We start from the raw sequence: 20,086 nt of genomic DNA, 5'->3' as shown, positions 1-20,086 counted from the left end.
GACTGCAGGACCTTCTATGGTTCAAACCAATGTGCAACACAGTGAAAGTGAAATTGAAGACAGCGGTTGTCATGAAGATGATATTGGAAAATTCATTGACCTAGTGAGCACTATGCCAATTAAAAAGATAAATATTTCAGAAAATGTCTGGGACCTTCAAAGAACTACAATTTTGTGACAAATGCCAAACACCTCGAGAGGAAATTCAATCACTATTGGCTGGATGCATATTCACCATGGCTAGCTTACTTAAGACAACTCAAAGGTACTTTCTGAAAATATTGTGTGTTCTTTCCACCATCAGCCAGAATGGCAAGAGTTGGAAAGGAAAAAGAGATGTGTGGATCAAAATGTGGAATGAAGTACAAGAAGCACCAGACATAATTAAGATTTAAAAAAAGAACAAATTGTTTTTCCCAACTATTAGAAAGACTCTGCTGATACTGCTTTCACAACCCTACACAAATACTATCAAAGCATTCATTTAGTTCCCTTCATCAAATTAAAAGATGGCCAAAGGAACCATTGGTGAAAAACAAGTTTAACGGATCAGTTATGTTAAGAATTCACTGATAATGAGTTTTCGCTAAGAAGGAACAATTAGTTGAAGCTGTAGCAAGACAATTTGCATCTAATCTTTGCAAACTATTAATACAAAATTACTTTTTTTTTATAAATATTTTATTCTTCCTTTTGTTATTATGTATTATTGCATAGCCCCCTCATGGACTATCCTTCCCACATGAAAGAAGTTGAATTCAGAACTGCCCCCTTCTGTTTTGAGCTGAACATCTTTATCCTAAATTAATTTCAAGTAATGAAATTCAGTATTGAGATTCAGGTGATTGGACAACTTTAGTTTTTCTAAAATTATCTTTATCTTAATATTACTTTTAAAAAGAAATCTTTTAATAAATTTCTATTGTTTCTTTATTTCTTACAATATGAAACTCATTAGAAGAGGAAAAAAAATTCAAGAATTAATTAGAAACAAAAAGTATTTCCTGAAAATTAACTAGATAGTTAAATTAAGTATTAGAATGAAAAAAACGATTAATTCTTCATTATAACAGATGATGGGAAGTAGTTAACACCAAAGCTAGAATTAACATCAATAAGCACACTTTATTGCCATTTTATTCCTCATGTCCTCTCCAGACTGCATTATTTCTTCACTGTGTAAGGTTCCTTCCATTTTTGAACTTCATAGAATTATTACTGCAGATCTGCAAATTACTTACTTCAGCCACCCAATTACCTGCCATATTTTGCATCCACAGTCCATAACCAGAGGATACTCCTCTGTCACTAGCAGCTTCTAATCATGTATTACATCCAAACACACAAATGATAATTCACCATTATATCACAAAACAAAATTAATATTTTTAACAACTTAGAATATCAAAAGCTTAACTAAATCTTAAATAATTAACAAGATTATTAATAATAAAGTTTACCTATTAAAATGATTTGAGAAAACAAGGCACTGTAAAAATGATACATTCTTAAGTATTTTTAATAGACCGATTTCCTTATGTTGTAATTTAGAAATATTATTCAATGATCTTGGCTCAATGCATACAAAATGACGTAAACCTATAAGAATTGGAGATGGATCTTGATCAGGAGTAACATGAGTTGCACTTTGCATGAAATTACCAAGAAAATGTAATAGATTTTGAGAATATGTTGCACTACATGCTATCACTTGTTTGCTCTCTGGTAACTGTTCAAAAATAAATCTGTAAACAAACATTTTTATATAAATAAAAAAAAATTACAAAAACATATTGATTAAAACAGTGTGCATAATATAAAATTAAGTGTAAAAAAAAATTTAGGATCACCATCTAAAAATGAAAACAAAAGTTCATGTGAACACAACTCATAAATGCTCTTAGTTTTGGATAGAAGTATTTCAACATGTCAACTGAAAAATATAATTGATGTAACTTTAATGTAAAAGCGCAAGCCAATCTATTAAATAATGATTATGACTGCATATCTAGAAATGGCACTTCGAAAGATTTTTTCAGAACTATAATGCAAAAGATTTCTCACTGGTATTGTCAATGAAGTTATTATTTATGATAATCTAAAATGGCAAGGAAACTATTTAATACAAGGTTTATTGTAACTGATTAGTGCTTTTTTGTAAAAGTTAACAAATTTCATATATTTATATATTATGTGTTAATAAATTTCATATTTTTCAAGTATGTAAATTTGAGATTTAAGTAGCTATGTGTCAAATTTGTATATTACGGATAATATCTTTGTTCATGCATTGTTTTAAATGAGGTGATTTTCAAAACTTAATTTTGAAGTTGTAAGTAGTGCTCAACATTGTATAAGTGACATGTAATCCAGAAACCCTATTGTCTGTGAGATTCAGTGTTATTTCGCAAATGACAAACATAATACAACTGTGAGCTTCTGCTGGATCTCTAGCCATACTGGAATTTCAGGCAATGAGTGTACAGATAGTGCGGTAAAGTAGGCTTGTTTCCAGCCTTCTTTCACCAATCATGTTGCTTCAAATGGTCTTCTGTTTCCTGGAGAAGGTGGTTCATGATAAGAGACAAAGTGAATGGAATGCTACCATGAACAATAAACTTCACCCAATTAAAAACACTGTGGAGCTCCTGATGCAGAAATAACCATCAAGAGGAGGTTATTAACTGCCTTTTTCGAATAGGGCACACTAGACTCGCTCATGGATTTCTGATGACTCAAACAGATGCAGCAGTTTGTGCTTGCTGCAACTGCCAAATAACAGGATGTAGTGCACACATCCTTGTGGATTGTACCTGTTATGTAACATTGCGTCACAAGTTTAAACTAGGGCTAACATGCCAACTATTCTAGGGGACAATGAAATGTTCTTATCTTATATTATGATTTTTTAGGGACGTCAGTTTATATTCAAATATATAAATTATTGCAGTGTGTTTCAACTATTCATGCCATTTGCTTTAAAGCAGATAATAATTTTATTACTTTAATTGAGATATATAATGTGATATATTTCTTTGGATTTTTATTTCGCTTTTAGCATGCATTTTTACTTTAAAGATGTATTTTTGTATTGTTGGATTTTTATTTTTTAAAAGTCAATTTTTTACAACAAATGAATCGTGTCCGGGTGATATAACATGAAAGCATTTTCGCCCAGAAAAACCCAAAAAAAAAATCAACATTGTATGTGCTCATATCTGTGAGTGAATGTATACCAATTTTGGACCAATGCAAGATTACGCAAATTACAATCCAACATCAATTACAAAAGCAATCCAAGAATGCAGTGACTGTGCTCAATTTTTATTTTATTTCCATTTGATTTTATAAATTTTATTATTCTTTTTTTCTTTTTAACATGTACAATATTTTGAAAAAAAACATAATTTTTAATATAAGTAGGCAGAAAATAAAATTTTGATTAGATATACAGATAATAATATGGTAATTTTATTATAAAAAAAGTAATTCAGAATAAAAATAATAAATAAAAAGGTCAACAGCTACTACATAAACATAATATAAGTATTAGAAATAGAGGATAACAAGTCTTAAATCTGTTAAAAATTAAAAAACAAGACTGCCAAAAAAAAAGAAAAGAAAATAGTTTACCACCTGACGGTAAATATCAGAAATTTCTGAATATGGTTTTTGAAATTCACATTTGATTTTCAAATGAGTGCATTCTGAGCACATTAGGTGTGAAGACAAACATTGCTCTTTAAAATAGGTTAATTACTAATGTAGGATAATTAAAGAGTATGTGGGTGTCAGGAGCATCCACTTTGGCTTTGGATTTCCATGTAAACTGGAGGGGCCAGGCCAAATGGCAAGTGGAGAGTTTTATAGTGTACTTAGTAAAGGAAAAAATTGCTATGGGGATCTAAAACTCTACTTGGATTCTCTTTTATTCTATTTTTGTTAGTGTTTTGTTTTATAAATTATGTTTTTGTTGTTCTTGTCCTTTGTTTTATTTTGTTTCAATGTTACTGTGTTGTTATTGTTCTGTGAAATATTTTTGTTACCTTCTACGGGTAGATAGTTCAATTCCTTTGTTTAGTTATGTATTTTCAGTCTTGCTTAAGACTCTGTGAGATGTGTTTTGTTTTGAATTCATTAAATAGTAGAACACCAATGGGAATGTCACTCAATGGCATTTGTATTGGTGGCATCCTGGCCAAGGTGGACTGGAATATGTCAAAAGCCAAAGGTTTCGAAGATGACCTCCGGTAAAGACCACAAGGGCTCGGGTTGGAGGAGATGGCGGAGGGTGTTTTCCCCTACGGACTCAGAATGTATGTAGTACAATTTTTTTTTTAATTTTTTAAATTTATTTAAACATATATACCAGATGTCCTAAGTACCCGTCCAACCCTTCTAAAATTGGAGAAAGTGATTTTAGTGGAAAATGCAAAAAATTTTATCACAAAGTTGGGGATGCTCTAGCTTTTGGTCATAATCCCAACTTACGGTTTGTAAATTTCTGTTTGTTTTGTAAAAATCAAGTGTTTGGTGCTTAAAAGAGTTTTTGAGCGGAATTCAGAACTAGTAAAAGTTCAAAGGTCGTTTATGGAAAAATGTTTTGGATAAGACTTTGTCTCTAGAATTGAAATTCAGGTAAAAATATGTCACATTTAAAAAATGCAACTTTTGATCGAAACCGGAATTAGGTAGTATGACCAAAATATACAGCGCCCCTGACTTGGTGATTACATTTTCCAGAAAAATCACTTCCTTCAATTTTAGAAGGGGTGGACGAGTAGTCTAGGACATCCGATAGGCATATGTATATATATAAAATATGTACATATATAGTACCACATACAGTACTGTCCTTATATATATATATATATATATATATATATATATACTGTACGTGGTGACTAACCACAAGCATATTTAAGAAATTAAAAAAAAAAATTTTATTACGAGTGTTGAATTTTTATTTTAATTGTTGATTACATATGTGATAATTTTAATTTCTAGACGTATTTTTAATGTGTACTTTGAAGTCTTTTTTTATTTTATGATCGACTGACAATGAAGGTAACCCTCGAAAAGCACTTCTGAATACAGATAAGAAGTAATGAGATAAGGTAAGAAACATTACTGGATTCTGTACTGTGGTGGGTAGCTGAATTTTATATATATATATATATATATATATATATCCCGGTAAATGTAAGGCTGGGTCATACATCTAAATCGGTTCAGCTGTTGAGCTGCTATGATGGAACTAACAAACACATATGTACATCCTAAATACATTAAATTCCTTTTTGGGCAGTCATGTAAAAAGAGAATAACTTCTTAGATAACTACATTATAATAAAAATTAAAACAAACTAAACAACTACAATCTTTTATAGTAACACGTAGATGATTCTATTAAAAAATTACTGAAGTAATAATTGTGCAATACCATGTCAATATGTCACTATCATATGATTTTCAAGGGAATTGAATTTATCTAATTTACTGAGTTTTTATGCAGGAATTTTTAATTTTATACTTTACTGAATGTGGAGGTAAAACTGTCAGCATTAATTAATGTTTTTTTAATTAATTTTAATAAGTCTTTTTTTTATTTGATTACTTACCTATCTTTTTAATTAATAATTTTGTTTAATGACAAGTTTTTCTTTAAATAATGTCTTTAAGTTCAGATTGCATTTTAGATAAATTGATGATAACAAAGCTAACAATTCTATTACGATTTAAAAATAATCAATTAGATTACAATTTCTTAAATTTTGTATTATTGCTACTTTTTTTCTTTATTTCAACAATTACAGTATTAAATCTTAATGAGGTTGTCAATGTGTGTTACCAGACACATGAAAGCATTAACAAACAGATCTAACCAACTTTATTTAAATATAAATTCAAAAAAATGTAATATTAAAACACTTATAGAGACATGGTTGACATCTGGGTCAAATTCAGAATAATATTTTGATAAAATATTGTCTTTCAATAGATACCATTACAAGTACAGCAATGTTTGTTTGCAATTGATTAAACATCAGTTAAAATGTTCATGTCAATCGAGAATCCTGCTGACTGTGAAATTAGGACAGTTATGTGATTTTTAAATGCAAGAAATGTCAAACCAGCTGAATTTATTTGTAAATTAGTGAGATTAATGGTGATAAAGCAATGAGTGATGGAATGGTTAGAAAGTGGGTGGGGCAGTTCATTGAAGGACGCTGTAATACGCATGATGAGCAAAGAAGTGGGCCCCTTCAACCATGAATAACAATTTGGTTACACAAGTGAATGAAAAATTGAAAGAAAATCAACAATTTAAAATTTTTTGTTACATATTAGGTTCCTTGAAATTTCATTAATAGTTTTGAATGAATTCATAACACAAAACCTATGCTATCACAACTTCTGCTCTTGTTGGGCCAAAAATGATGACAGAAGTTTGCAGAACAAGTGATTAGAATTTGCATCTTTTCCAGACATGAAAATGAAAGTGAGGATTTTTTTAGATACAACGGAAATTTGTATCTATCATATCACCACAAAATCCAACAAAAATCTATGGAATAATGACATAACATCTCCAAAAAAAAAAAAAATAGAAGTTCAAAACCACTACTCAAAATGAAAAACCATTTGTACTGTCTTCTGGGATAAGAAAGGCATTTTGTTGGTTGTCTTTTTGGTGAGGAGTGAGACTATGATGAATGCTTCACTTCATTGTGACACTAAAAAAACTGTGCCATGAATTCCAAAAAAAAAAAACAGGAGAGGCATGCTCAGTTGTGGGGTTTTGTTGCTTTATGGTAATGCTCATAAATGATCTACAATGCCTACACCTGTCATATGCATCAAATGCTTATATGCATGTTGCCAAGACAACAATATAGTATACTGATGCAGAACAGTACAGAATTTTTCAAGGAGGGATGATCTTACAGGCAAGAAGTAAAAAATTGAAGAAAAGTGTCTTAATAATGGTAGAAATTATGTAAAAACAAGTAGTTTAGGATAAGGTCCATGTAATAACAAAATAAAAATAAAAAATACAAAAAAAAACAAAAATATATTTGATTACATATAAAAAATTATTTTTTAAAAAAGCTTTCATTTAACTAATATTAATATTAACATTAATAAAAAAAGGAAACAAATTAGAAAAACCCTCTAAAAAGTAAAAATAAGAATTAAATCAAATTGAGAATTTTAAACAAAAAAATATAATATATTAACAAATATAAAAATGCACTGAAAAGTAAAAAATAAATTATATAAATATCTAATAAATAAAAAATAAATAAATGTAATAATTATTAAATTTTAAAATTATAAGTAATGAAAATATTTAGTTAAATAAAAGCATAGCGCAGTTTTTATAATTTATTTAAAACAACACAACATTTATTTTTACAACAATTAATCTTCATTTTCATTTTCAATAATGTCACGAGGAGGTGGAAAGGTCTGCTGGAACCTCTCCAGTTGAGACTGACTTGCTACAAGTAACAATCTGGGAAAATGCACACACTCGCTTTCTTTGTATGTGTTCTCACATAGTTGAAGTTCATCTTCGAATTCTGCTTGTAATCTAAGCCAGATTGAATGCACTCTTTCCGCTGAAAGTTTCATTTTAATTAATTATGAATTTTTATTTAATGAATTCATAATTATGATTACAATTATAATAATGATAATTAATAATTTTTCAGATTACCGTCAAAATGTAATAACTTTGTGCAAGATGTCTAAATTTAATTTTTATTTTTAATCTTATTAACCCTTAAAGGTCATCTCGGTGCAAATTTGAACCGTCAAAGAATTAAAACTTGAGATTTTATTACAGATAAGTATATACATATATTAAACAACCTCATTAAACAAAAAATATACTTTAAAATACAGCAAATGTCTATAAATACTTATTCACAATTTATTGTTATAAAAACTGCGCCACGCTTTTATTTAACTATATATTTTCATTACCTTTAATTTTAAAATTTAATAATTATTACATTTATTTATTGGTTATTTATTAGATATTTATATAATTTAATTTTTACTTTTCAGTGCATTTTTATATTTGTTAATATATTATATTTTTTTATTTAAAATTCTCAATTTGATTTAATTCTTATTTTTTACTTTTTAGAGGGTTTTTTAATTTGTTTCCTGTTTTATTAATGTTAATATTAGTTAAATAAAACCTTTTTAAAAAATAATTTTTTATATGAAATTAAATATATTTTTGTAATTTTTGTTGTTTTTTTTTGTATTTTTTTACTTTTTAGTCTTAATGAACTATAAATTTTTATATCCAAAAAAATATTCTTAATAATATTTATATCTGAATATTATTGTTTGTTCAAGTTTGTTTGTTTATTAAGACTAAAACATAGAAATATTTATTTTTACACATCGAAGTTACATAAGTGTACCAAATTTCAATCATTTTCATACGATAGTTCATAAGAAATGAAAATTTTCAACTAAATGCATGAATTTAGCGTAGGGGTAGTGCGTGGGGGCGTGGGAGTGGGTCACATCAGATTCCGACACCGTAGTGTTGTATTGTCATAGAAGTTACATACTTGAACCAAATTTCATTGATTTTCATACGATATATCAAAAGATATAGCAATTGCAAGATTTGATTATTCCCAAAGCGAGTTAAATAAAAGTTTTTAATTAGTCTGTTGAAATGTAAGTGTATTTTTTAATAACAAAATTACTTTCTGAATATGTCATATATTTTCACATATAAAGCTTTCATCAATTAAAGCTTAGAAATAAAAAAAACATTAACCTTAATAATGAATATTAATTTTATGATTCTACTTCTTTACTAAATCTGAATAAAAATGAAATCCAAGATCTTCAGAAGCACCCAAATGTTTCAATGTATAATAAACCATAATCAATCTTAACACATTCACTGCTGGCTTTTCATCGACGTATTAACCCTCCATGATGAATTTTTTTTGTTGTTTTTAACACTCACTTAAGTGTAATAGTTATCAACATTTATATATCAAAATAAAAAACATTTGAAAAACTGGAAAAATGCAACCAGACACTAGCACGTAGTGTGCATGGAAGACAAAAAAACACTGGATTTATACTGTCTTTGCTGAACACTCACTTGCGCATGGTTGAATGTACTACTAGTAAACTTCTTACTTGTTCATGCAAATATTAATATTACAAAAATTAAAATTTGCTAATGCTGAAGATCAATTTTTTAATGAAAGTAATACATACTCATCCACATAAAACTATTATTCAGTGTACTAAAAATAATTATTTTCACATACTTTTTAAGATTTTTTTTTCTAACAGAGGGTTATTTAAAATAATTACTTTTCAGAAGCTAGGGTCTCAGTTTCTTCCAATATAAAAGTCTTTTATAAGTAAAAAATAAACCTACATAACTAGTCTATTTATTTTTACTTTACAATATATGATTTGCAGTTGCATTTGGGCATAACAACTTGTGCTAATAATATGTAAATATGTCATTAATTATATAAAATATAAAGCTTAAATATAATTATTTAATAATAAATTATTGTAGTATAGTATAAAAGAAAGTCTTACCTCTTTCAAACTGATGAGAGTTAACGCAAATCTAAAATTCCACCAAAATAAGCCAGCTCAATGACACTACAAACTGCGCAGTAACAAAATATAAACATTTCTGATGCACTAACATACGATACCGAGTCAACAGTAACATGCTGACCTCCGGCAGTACATACACCACGCATATGTGCGGGGCCAGAAAGTTACATGTACGCATAGACCACGCGCCTGCAAGTGCTCAGCACTCATATGTTAAGAAAAATGGCATATTATCAAATTTTTTCAAGTATCAAATAATAAAAAAAATCATCTACTTAATGTATTCGCTTTTTTGGGAATGTGAAATGTTCATTAATTAAATTAAAAAACTTAATAGATGCACACACAACCTTTGCAAGATAACACTAAAATAATAAAATCTCATTAAAATAATTTTAAGTAAAAAAAAGAAAGAAAGCATAAGTATTGTCTGCAAAGATTAGCAAAAATAAAAATAATAACCTGATATTTAAATCCTATTAAGTAAACCACCTAGTACAGAATATTGAGAAAAGGCATATTTTACCTTAATTTTTCATGGTACTTTTGCAGGGGATCCTGCATCCTCAGTCATGAGTGAAATAATTCCGTTATTGCATAATAAAAATTTAAAACTAATTTAACAGTACAGAATAATATGAATCTTAAAAAGATTAATTTCAGTAAAATAATAATAATAACCTTATATCAGTTTGAAATATTTCTTCCATAAGTTTATCTGCTTCATCAAAAATTAACAAACGAACTGCTTCAGGTGATAAAAGTTTATCTTCTAATAAATGTCTTATTCGCCCTGGTGCACCAACTGCTATCTGACAATTAGCAACATTTAATATATCCTCTGATACTGGTACACCACCAATAAATGTTTTAGCTTTCAAATCTGAAAAATTAGCACAGAAATTAAACAAGCCAAGACCTAAAGCAGAAAAATAATTCATTAACTTTCTAGTCCTGCGCAATGTTATACCCAACAGCTCTTTTTACCGCATTAAAGTTAAAATAAAATTATAATAATCCAAATTTCATATACCTTCTACACTAACTGAAACAGAATGCCTCATTTATTATCTAAAGAAATCTCTACTATTTATTTATTAGTACCTCTTAACTTCTAAAACTAAGTAAAAACTTAAACCTCTATACTAAAGTTTTTGATTTAATGTATTAAAACTTTATGGCTTAAAATTAGTTAAGCAAATAAATACAATATTTATTCATAATCTAGTTGAATTTTCATAAGAAATTAAAGATATAAAAAAAAACACAGATTGATAATAAATAAACAAACTGATAATTTAATAAAATTAAAAAGAATAAAATATTACTTTTCAAAGTGCAACCTATAGTGGAAATAACATGTTGAATCTGTTGTGCTATCTCTCTAGTAGGTGCTAGCACAATAACTTGCAATCTATTTGATTTTAATATTACACTCTCCAATGCTGCCACAGCAAATACGCAAGTCTTACCGGTGCCAGACTTAGCTTGTACAATCAGATCTGCAACATAAAGAAGCAAATACTTAAACTAAACAACTTAAAATTATATTTGAAAATAATAAACTGACACAATAATGGAAATACTTCATGCTAAGTTTATATTTTATCCACAACCTTATGTACAAAAAACACAATCATATAATGGTTCTATCACTATAGTCTAGAGGATAAAGAAACCAAGTCCTCTTCGATTCCATTACGCACAATAAATTGTTCTAATGGGTGTACAAATTTTCAAAAAGAATGGTTAAATTTTTCTCAACATTTCAATTTTTGTTAATCAAGGAAGAACAGAGTGATGAAACAATGGGGTCTGAAATTGTTAATTTTATAAAATTTTCATTTAAATAATTCATTCATAAAAGAAGAAAATAATGTATAAAATTATAGTACACCGGTCACATTCTTATAACAGTAAATTTATTTAATTCTAGCAGGAATATCCAGTTTACCTATAAGCTGGAAATCTACTGATAAAAACCGTAAATATCATTCCCCAAGCAATTTATATCAAAAAATAATTTTTAATAAATTTTATTAAGCATAGAAGAGATCAACAGAACATTGTTAGATGGGAAACATCTCCCCCCCGCCCATAAATACTTCATGTTAAAAAATGAGATATATTACAAACATAGTTTACAATTCATTTTCCATAAAAAAATTATTAAAACTGGTATTGTTGTTACATGATAGGCAAAGATTAGCTGAAAAAACAACTAAAAATTGAATATAACTGGGTTTATTGGATTTTTTTAACACATATGAAAAGATACAATCAAATCAAGCTTTATTATCCACCATTATCATACTACTCATGTCTACCAAAGACACTGTTTGGTACTAATGGCATATCAAAATGAGCAACATGCAAGAGATGGGGTTACAAAATTATGTTATAGCCTGCGGCAATTGTAAATTTTGAAACTTAAAGAATTTTTATCAGCTCAGTAATTTGAAAAATAAACCCGAACACACATATACACAAACTTCTTCCATACAACTGATAGAATGAAATGAGGTTTTCATATAACTCAAACTTTTGGCTTTTGTCTGTTTGTAATATAAACATATTACAAACATGGCCTAACCCATTTTCTGACTTTTACAAAATTTTATATACAGTTCCTGTATGTGAGACAGAATAGTTCCAGGTGTTACAATTTTTCATAAAGTTTTCATTTCAAAAAGCCAACTGGCACAGCTGTAGGAAGAGCCTCAATTATTTTAACAAAATAATTTCAAAATGATAAACAATTCACTTCATCTTATCATGATATTCAATTCACTTTTATCTTATTTTACTCCTGCTAATGGAAGTTATGAATAAATCTTGTATTTCTTGATAACAGACTTAACTAACATAATTTAGTGCTCCTGCCATTTTTTTTATTTAAAAAATTTTATAAAGGTAAAAAACAGGACGGTAACTCTAAGTCCTTCATTATTTATTTTGGGCTCAAAATTTGAAAAAAACAATTTGTAAACATAATTTCAGTAAACATTACAAGATTTGGTTATGTAACAAAATGAATTTTGAATACACTAACATGAAGTTCCATCTTTACTCTTTCCAAAACGTCGTTTCTGACTCTCTGTACAATGTAAAATTAGAATGCTACAGAGCTAATGGAAAAAGTGACGAAAATGGCTGTTTTTACCTGTTGGTGAGTTAGAAAATAATCTATTACTCAAGAAAAAAAGTTTTTTTAAATAAAAAAATAATTTTTTGGCCTGTAAAGGTGGGTTTATCATATACCAAATATCATCAAAATTAAAAATACTATTTTCCAGCTAACTGTTATAAAAAACCATTGTAAACCAAGCAATTACAAATCATGCATCTCTTACACTTATTTATCATCATAAGCTGCATACCCAGAATTATTATTTAATACTAGTTTTTGAATAAATCAACACTGTGACCGCTGTTACTTTAGTGACTACACTGTTATAGTGACTACAAAAGAAGTTCAATACACGTTTTTATCAGCAAGATTTAAACCTCTAGTTCTGGAGTAAAGACAATTTCACCACAATTAAATCCTCTTAGAAGAAGAAATATTCAAATTCACACTGCCTACCATGAAACTAACTTATTTTATAATGTGCTGTAAAAGATTTCATCTTTTCAGTTGCGGTGCAAGAATTTCTGCTTGATTTTGGATAAATTTAGATCATAAATGATATCATTTAATTCTGTCTGATTAATTAAGCGTGGTTCAGTATCTATCTTCTAAAAGTCTGGGTCTCTCCTATCTTCATCATCTGATAAATTTGCACAACCTTCAACATCAACAGCTTTATCTTCTTCTAATTCCCATGATTTGGAATTGGAAACTGTGGACTGTGAGAATATTCTCAAGTGAGAGAATATCAGGATATTTAACAGTATGTCTAGTCTTAGCTGTTCCCTCCCTCTATGAATCATGAGACCTTGCTGATGGTGGGGGTTTGAGTGCTCAGTGATACAAAGTAGCTGGACCGAAGGTGCAACCATTGGGGAGCTATCTGTTGAGAGCCAGACTAAGGAATCATTCCTAAAAGAAGGCAGCAGCTCTTTCAGTAGTCTTTAAGGGCGTAAGTCGGGAAGACTTAAACGGCCATATCAACATCACACAATTTTCCGAGTACTGCGCGCAGCTGAAAGCAATGGAAAACTATGGCTGTTTTTTTTTCCAAGAAAATGTTGCTATCTGCAATTTCATATTACAATGATGGAGGCACCTTCCATGATAAAATATTCTGAAGGTAAACTAGTCCCCTTTCGGATCCCCGGGTGGGGACTACTAAGGATCAGGACATCAGAAAATTAAAAAATAACATTCTACGAATCAGAGCGTGGAGTGTTAGAAGTCTAAAAAAAGGTTGGTAGGTTAGAAAATTTAAAGAGGGAAATGGATAGGTTAAATGTAGATGTAGTAGGAATTAGCAAGGTTCAGTGGAAAGAGGAAAATTACTTTTGGTCAGGTGATTTTAGAATAATTAACTCAACATCAAATAAAGGGCAAGTAGGAGTAGGTTTCGTATTGAACAAGAAGATAGGAAAGAGAGTGGAGCATTTCAAAAAGCTTAGCAATAGAATCATTGTAATAAGGATAAAATCAAAATCTAAGTCGACAACAACTGTTAACGTCTATATGCCTACAATTGCTCATTATGATGAAATGAGGTAGAGTGTGCATACAATGAAACTGATGAAGCAATTGAACACATAAAAGGGAATAAAAATCCCTTAGAGTTTGGAATGCAAGCAACATAAAAGGCAAGGAAGGAAATATTGTGAGTTAATACAGGCTGGGCAAAAGGAATGAAAGAGGAGTCAGACTTATTGAGTTTTGCATGAAGTATTATTTAGTAACTGCCAATACCCAGTTTAAAAATTATAATAGAAAAATAAATATATACATGAAAAAAGTCTGGTGATACTGTAAGGTATCAGATAGATTATATGGTAAAACAAAGATTCAGAAATCAATTCCTCGACTGCAATGCACATCCTGGAGCAGACACTGATAGTGACCATAATTTCGTGAAATGACGTGTAGATTGTGATTTAAAAACCTGAAACAAAGGTGTCAGATGAATCTGTAGAATTTAGAGAAGCTTGAGGAAGAGGAGGTAAAGATTTTTGAGAAGAAACAAAACTTCGGTGGAACAAAAAGAATTGGTAGGAAACCTTGGATGATATCAGAGGACATATTGCAGCTGATGAATGAATGAAGAACGTATAAGAATGCTAGTAATGAAGAAAGTAAAAGAAACTATCAACAATTAAGAAATACTATAAACAGGAAGTGCAAATTAGCAAAAGAAGAGTGGGTTAAAGAAAATTGTTCAGAAGTGGAAAGAGAAATGATCATTGGTAAAATAGATGGAGCATACAGTAAAGTTAAGAATATTGTGGTATATAAATTAAAATCTAATAATGTGTTAAATAAAGACTGTACACCAATTTATAATACGAAAGAAAAGATCGATAGGTGGATGGAAAATATTGAACAGTTATACAGAGAAAATGAATTAGAAACTGGTGTTATAGAGAAAGAAGAGGAAGTCAAAGAGGATGAAAAGGGAGATACAATTCTGAGATCTGAATTTAATAGAGCATTAAAAGATTTGAATGGCAGAAAGGCTCCTGGGATTGACAGGATATCTGCAGAATTACTGCACACTACAGGTGAGGAAGCGATAGATAGATTATACTATCAAATATTTACGAAAAAGGGGAAGTTCCATCAAACTTCTAAAAGAGTGTTACTATCATGATACCAAAGAAAGGAGGAGCAGATAAATGTAAAAAAACAGAAAGAGATTAACTACTCACACATCAAAAATCAGTTAAGAGAAGACCAAGTTGGTTTCAGGAAAAGGATAGGGACAAGGGAAGCAATTTTAGCACTCAGATTAATAGTAGAAAGAAGATTAAAGAAAAACAAATGAACATACATAGAATTTAGAAACTAAGAAAAGACATTTGATAACACAGACTGGAATAAAATTTTCAGTATTTAAAAAGATGTAGGTCAAGTATAGAGATAGAAGAACAGTTGCTAACATTTATACGAACCAAATTGCAACAGTAATAATTGAAGAACATAAGAGAAAGAAGCTAACCCACCGGGTTGGTCTAGTGGTTAACGCGTCTTCCCAAATCAGCTGATTTGAAAGTCGAGAGTTACAGCGTTCAAGTCCTAGTAAAGCCAGTTATTTTTACATGGATTTGAATACTAGATCGTGGATACTGATGTTCTTTGGTGGTTGGGTTTTCAATTAACCACACATCTCAGGAATGGTCGAACTGAGAATGTACAAGACTACACTTCATTTACACTCATACATATCATCCTCATTCATCCTCTGAAGAATTATCTAAACGGTAGTTACCGGAGACTAAACAGGAAAAGAAAAGAAAAAGAGAAAGAAGCTGTAATAAAAAAAATGAGTCCAATAAGGATGTTCCCTATCCCCGTTACTTTTCAATATTTACATAGAACAAGCAGTTAATGATGTTAAAGAACAATTTAAATTCGAAGTAACAATGCAAGATGAAAAAGATGCTATGATTTGCTGATGATACAGTAATTCTAGCTGAGAATAAAAAAGATTTAGAAGCATTGAATGGCAGTCCTATGCAAGAACTACTGCATGAAAATAAATAAGAACAAAACAAAAGTAATGAAATGTAGTAGAAATAATGCAGATGGACCACTGAAAATAAAACCAGGAAGAGAAAAGATTATGGAGGTAGAAGAATTCTGTTATTTGGGGAGTAGAATTACTAAAAATGGACGAAGCAGGAGTGATATAAAGTGCTAAAAGGAGCGATACACAAGCAAAACGAGTTTTCAGTCAGAAATATAATTTGCTTGCATCAAAAATTAATTTAAACATCAGGAAAACAAGTTTTGTTTGGAGTATAGCTTTATATGGAAGAGAAACTTGAATTATTGTAGTATCCACAAAGAGAAGATTTGAAATGTGGTGCTATAGGATAATGTTAAAAATCAGATGGATGGATAAAGTGACAAATGAAGAGGTGTCGCGGCAAATTGATGAAGAAAGAAGCACTTGGAAAGATATAGTTAAAAGAAGAGACAGAATTATAGGCCACACATTAAGGCATCCAGGAATAGTCGCTTTGATATTGGAGGGACAGGTAGGTAGGAAAAATTGTGCTGGCAGGCAACATTTGGAACATGTAAACAAATTGTTAGGAATGTAAGATGTAGGGAGGTATACTGAAATGAAACAACTGGCATGAGATAGTGAATCTTTGAGAGCTGCATCAAACCAATCAAATAACTGAAGACAAAAAAAAATGAGAGCTCACACTTGATTTATGTAGTGGAGATTTTTCTTGTCCAGCATGATACCGTTTATTGTTTGTTAACAATAATTAATACTGTTGTATTAAATCCAACAATGAATCACCAAAAAAAATTCATATATGCTGCACAATGTGGGATGTAATTTCATTTAGAAAAAATATGTCATGAATCACATGTATATCATTTGTAATCATTTCAAACACTGTAAATAAAAATAGTAACATTTATTTTTCATGGATATTTATCAACTAAAAGAAATTATAGTTTATTTAGTAACTTAACTGCTGCAATAAATAAATAAATAAATAAATAAATAAATAAATAAATAAATAAATAAATAAATATATATATATATATATTTGTGTGTGTGTGTGGTGTGTGTGTGTAGTGTGTGTGTGTGGGTGTGTGGTGTGTGTGTGTGTGTGTGTGTGTGTGTGTGTGTGTGTGTGTGTGTGTGTGTGTGTGTGTGTGTGTATAGCACTTGCATTGTTCATGTACATGTACTTGATGGATAAAATGGGCAATGACAAAAAAAAGACCAATAAGGAAATTCTGATTTTATACTCGGAATTAGTCCAAAAATATATAAAATTCATAAAATATTGACTATGTAACAAAATCACTGTTGACCAGTGCCAAGTTATTACCAAGTTATTTAGGTATAGATTTTTTATTTTTTGTTTACATTGTGAAAAAATTAAATATATTAAAAAGTAAAAAATTGTTTATATACTGTCTTTGTACTTTACCATGTATTACTAATCATTTATAATGCCAACAAAATCATTAGTTTAAACAAAATTATTCACTCAAAATGTCTGTTTTAAAACTATCTAATTTAGTAATTTTATAAATCAATTTGGTTAAATTCCATTAATGCCTTGGACCCTCATGAAGCTTCTACATATCTTAAAAACCTTCCAGTGTAGTAAATGGATAAACTACTATTTTCAGTGGTGGCTTGTAGCTAAAATTTTCAGTGCTGCTCCAGAAAATTTTTTCTGGGCCTTTTCAAGGCCATGGTTAAAGTTTTCTATAAAATAAAAGAACCAAAAAAAAATGAATCAAATAGAATAGCTGGAAGCAGGATAATAATCTAATTCTACATTTTATCACATTCAAAAATATGGTACACAGTTTTTAAGCACAATGTGCTTAAAAACGGTATTCGGTTTAACCGAATAAATAATAAAATGTCAATACAGATATTTTTAGATAATAACTTAATAAAATGTTCACTTAAAAACACTGTAGTCCAATGGTGCTTAATTAAAATTTTCACGTACACAGAAGTGTATAATTAGTTTTTACTAATTAACTCCTCTTTCGCCCTTCCAGCATGTTTTTGAACAGATTTGGCAATCAAAGGGCCCTTGTTTTCCGCCATCTTCTGATCACTACTGAAGGAAACAACTAAACCTCTTTCATATTCCTTCCACTGACTAAACTAGTAAAGGGAACGTTCTATACAAATGCAGAGTAAAAAAAAAAAACTACCTTCCACCTTTACGTCATATTCGACAGTGCTCTCTCTCCCTTGCATGCAGCAAGTCACACCCACCATGTCACTGAAACTGTGAAGCACACAGTTCCATACAAACATTTTTGTATCTTTTTCATAAACTGGGAGATGGCTGACATATGCTTAAGGATTACATATTGTACTAGAATAAAGAATTAAGAAAGAAGGACTCATTGTATTAAATGTTATCGATAATATCAAGTGGAAATAGGAGGTGCTGCATTCCAGTGCCTATATGTGAGCCGCCACTGATTATTTTAATGTTTACCTTTAAAAGTGTAAAGAATTAATATTAATTTACTGGTTTTAAATTACATAATCAAACAAAAATGAGTATGTAAATCTAACACTTAAATTTACAATTTTTTGGTTTATTAGTTTGTGAACTTTCTTTCAAAAAAAAAAATATATATTTAAAAACAAGCATTAATGTAATAAAGGAAGAGTAACATTAATATTTTCATTCCACTATATTAGATTTACATAATACATACATCAGTCTATTAATTTCTACTTTGTGATATTTTTCAGAAAAACATAGATGTAATAGACAAACTGGATGGTACAGAGCTATGTTTCCATATATATATATATATACAGACTTAATTTTGGTGCCAGTATAGCAGTATTTTTTTTAATAGAATGTAACAGTATTTTTACGCTAGATAAAAATTATCAAAAAAATGATTAGGTGATTTTTTTTTTTGTAGAAACATTAATGGTTAATTTCTATCATATGTGTTAAAATTAAGCAGAATAGCACATAAAATTTATTTTAATAATTTCTATAAAAAAAATTATCAAAACCTTCCTAAACTAGTCTAAAATCTACAGTGAAAAACATGTTAATCTTTCAGTTGCTGCTATGCAATTGTAAAACAATCAGTATGCAAGAAAGTAGCTTTGTATGACAAAGTCATAAAAGGATTAAAAATCCTTAAAAAAATTAATGTAAAGTCATTTTTTTAAATTCAATTCTAAAGGAAATTCCATTTAAAAAAATAAAACCGAAATTTACAAAAGCAACATTACCAAAACCACATCTTGCCAGTGGAATTGCTTTCAATTGAATTGGTGACGGCTTAACAAATCCAGCCAAATCCAGACCCTGCAATATGGTTTGTGGCAATAACATAGAAGAAAAATCCAAATCTTCACCTTCTGGTAGAAGAACATCCTTAGTTCTAGGTTTGGATCCCAGTTCATGAGCTATGTTGTACTTAGACATCTGTAATCAAACAAGATTTATTCTACAATAACACTAAAGCAAAAATATATAAAAACTGTCAACTTGAAGATAAATTAATAACAAACCTTAAGATGCAAATAATTCACCCAGCACTGACACAATTGCAATACATTCAAGTCCACAAAATTAATATAAAAACAATGCAGGAAACATAATCTTACAATAATTTATAAAATCGGAACATAGAATTTAACATGGATTTTTCACGTACAACGAACGTATGCCCAACGCCAAACAACGAAAAGATAACCTGCAATTTAAACCCAAATGTATATGCTCTACTGGCGGGACAAGCCTATTAAAATTTAGCATACACAATAAAAAATAGTAATAATAAAAATCAAACATGGAACAT

The 20,086-nt window shown here is 29.4% G+C and overlaps 1 protein-coding gene across 1 annotated transcript in view; it reads right to left on the bottom strand.

The window, feature by feature from the left end:
- Positions 1-19,992, bottom strand: part of LOC142326049 (uncharacterized) — a 30,665-nt gene extending 10,673 nt beyond the window's left edge. Inside the window, exons 1-5 of the mRNA XM_075368146.1 lie at positions 19,797-19,992; positions 19,515-19,710; positions 10,956-11,129; positions 10,309-10,510; positions 1,461-1,745 (exon numbers count right to left, since the gene is read on the bottom strand). Coding sequence (XP_075224261.1) covers positions 1,461-1,745; positions 10,309-10,510; positions 10,956-11,129; positions 19,515-19,710 — 857 coding nt within the window. The 5' untranslated portion in view covers positions 19,797-19,992. The remainder of the gene's footprint in view (positions 1-1,460; positions 1,746-10,308; positions 10,511-10,955; positions 11,130-19,514; positions 19,711-19,796) is intronic.
- Positions 19,993-20,086: the final 94 nt, after the last annotated feature.

The sequence above is a fragment of the Lycorma delicatula genome, chromosome 6 (genome assembly GCF_047948215.1).
Source record: "Lycorma delicatula isolate Av1 chromosome 6, ASM4794821v1, whole genome shotgun sequence".
Lineage (NCBI taxonomy): Eukaryota > Metazoa > Arthropoda > Insecta > Hemiptera > Fulgoridae > Lycorma > Lycorma delicatula.
This window is presented reverse-complemented; position numbering and strand designations above follow the sequence as displayed.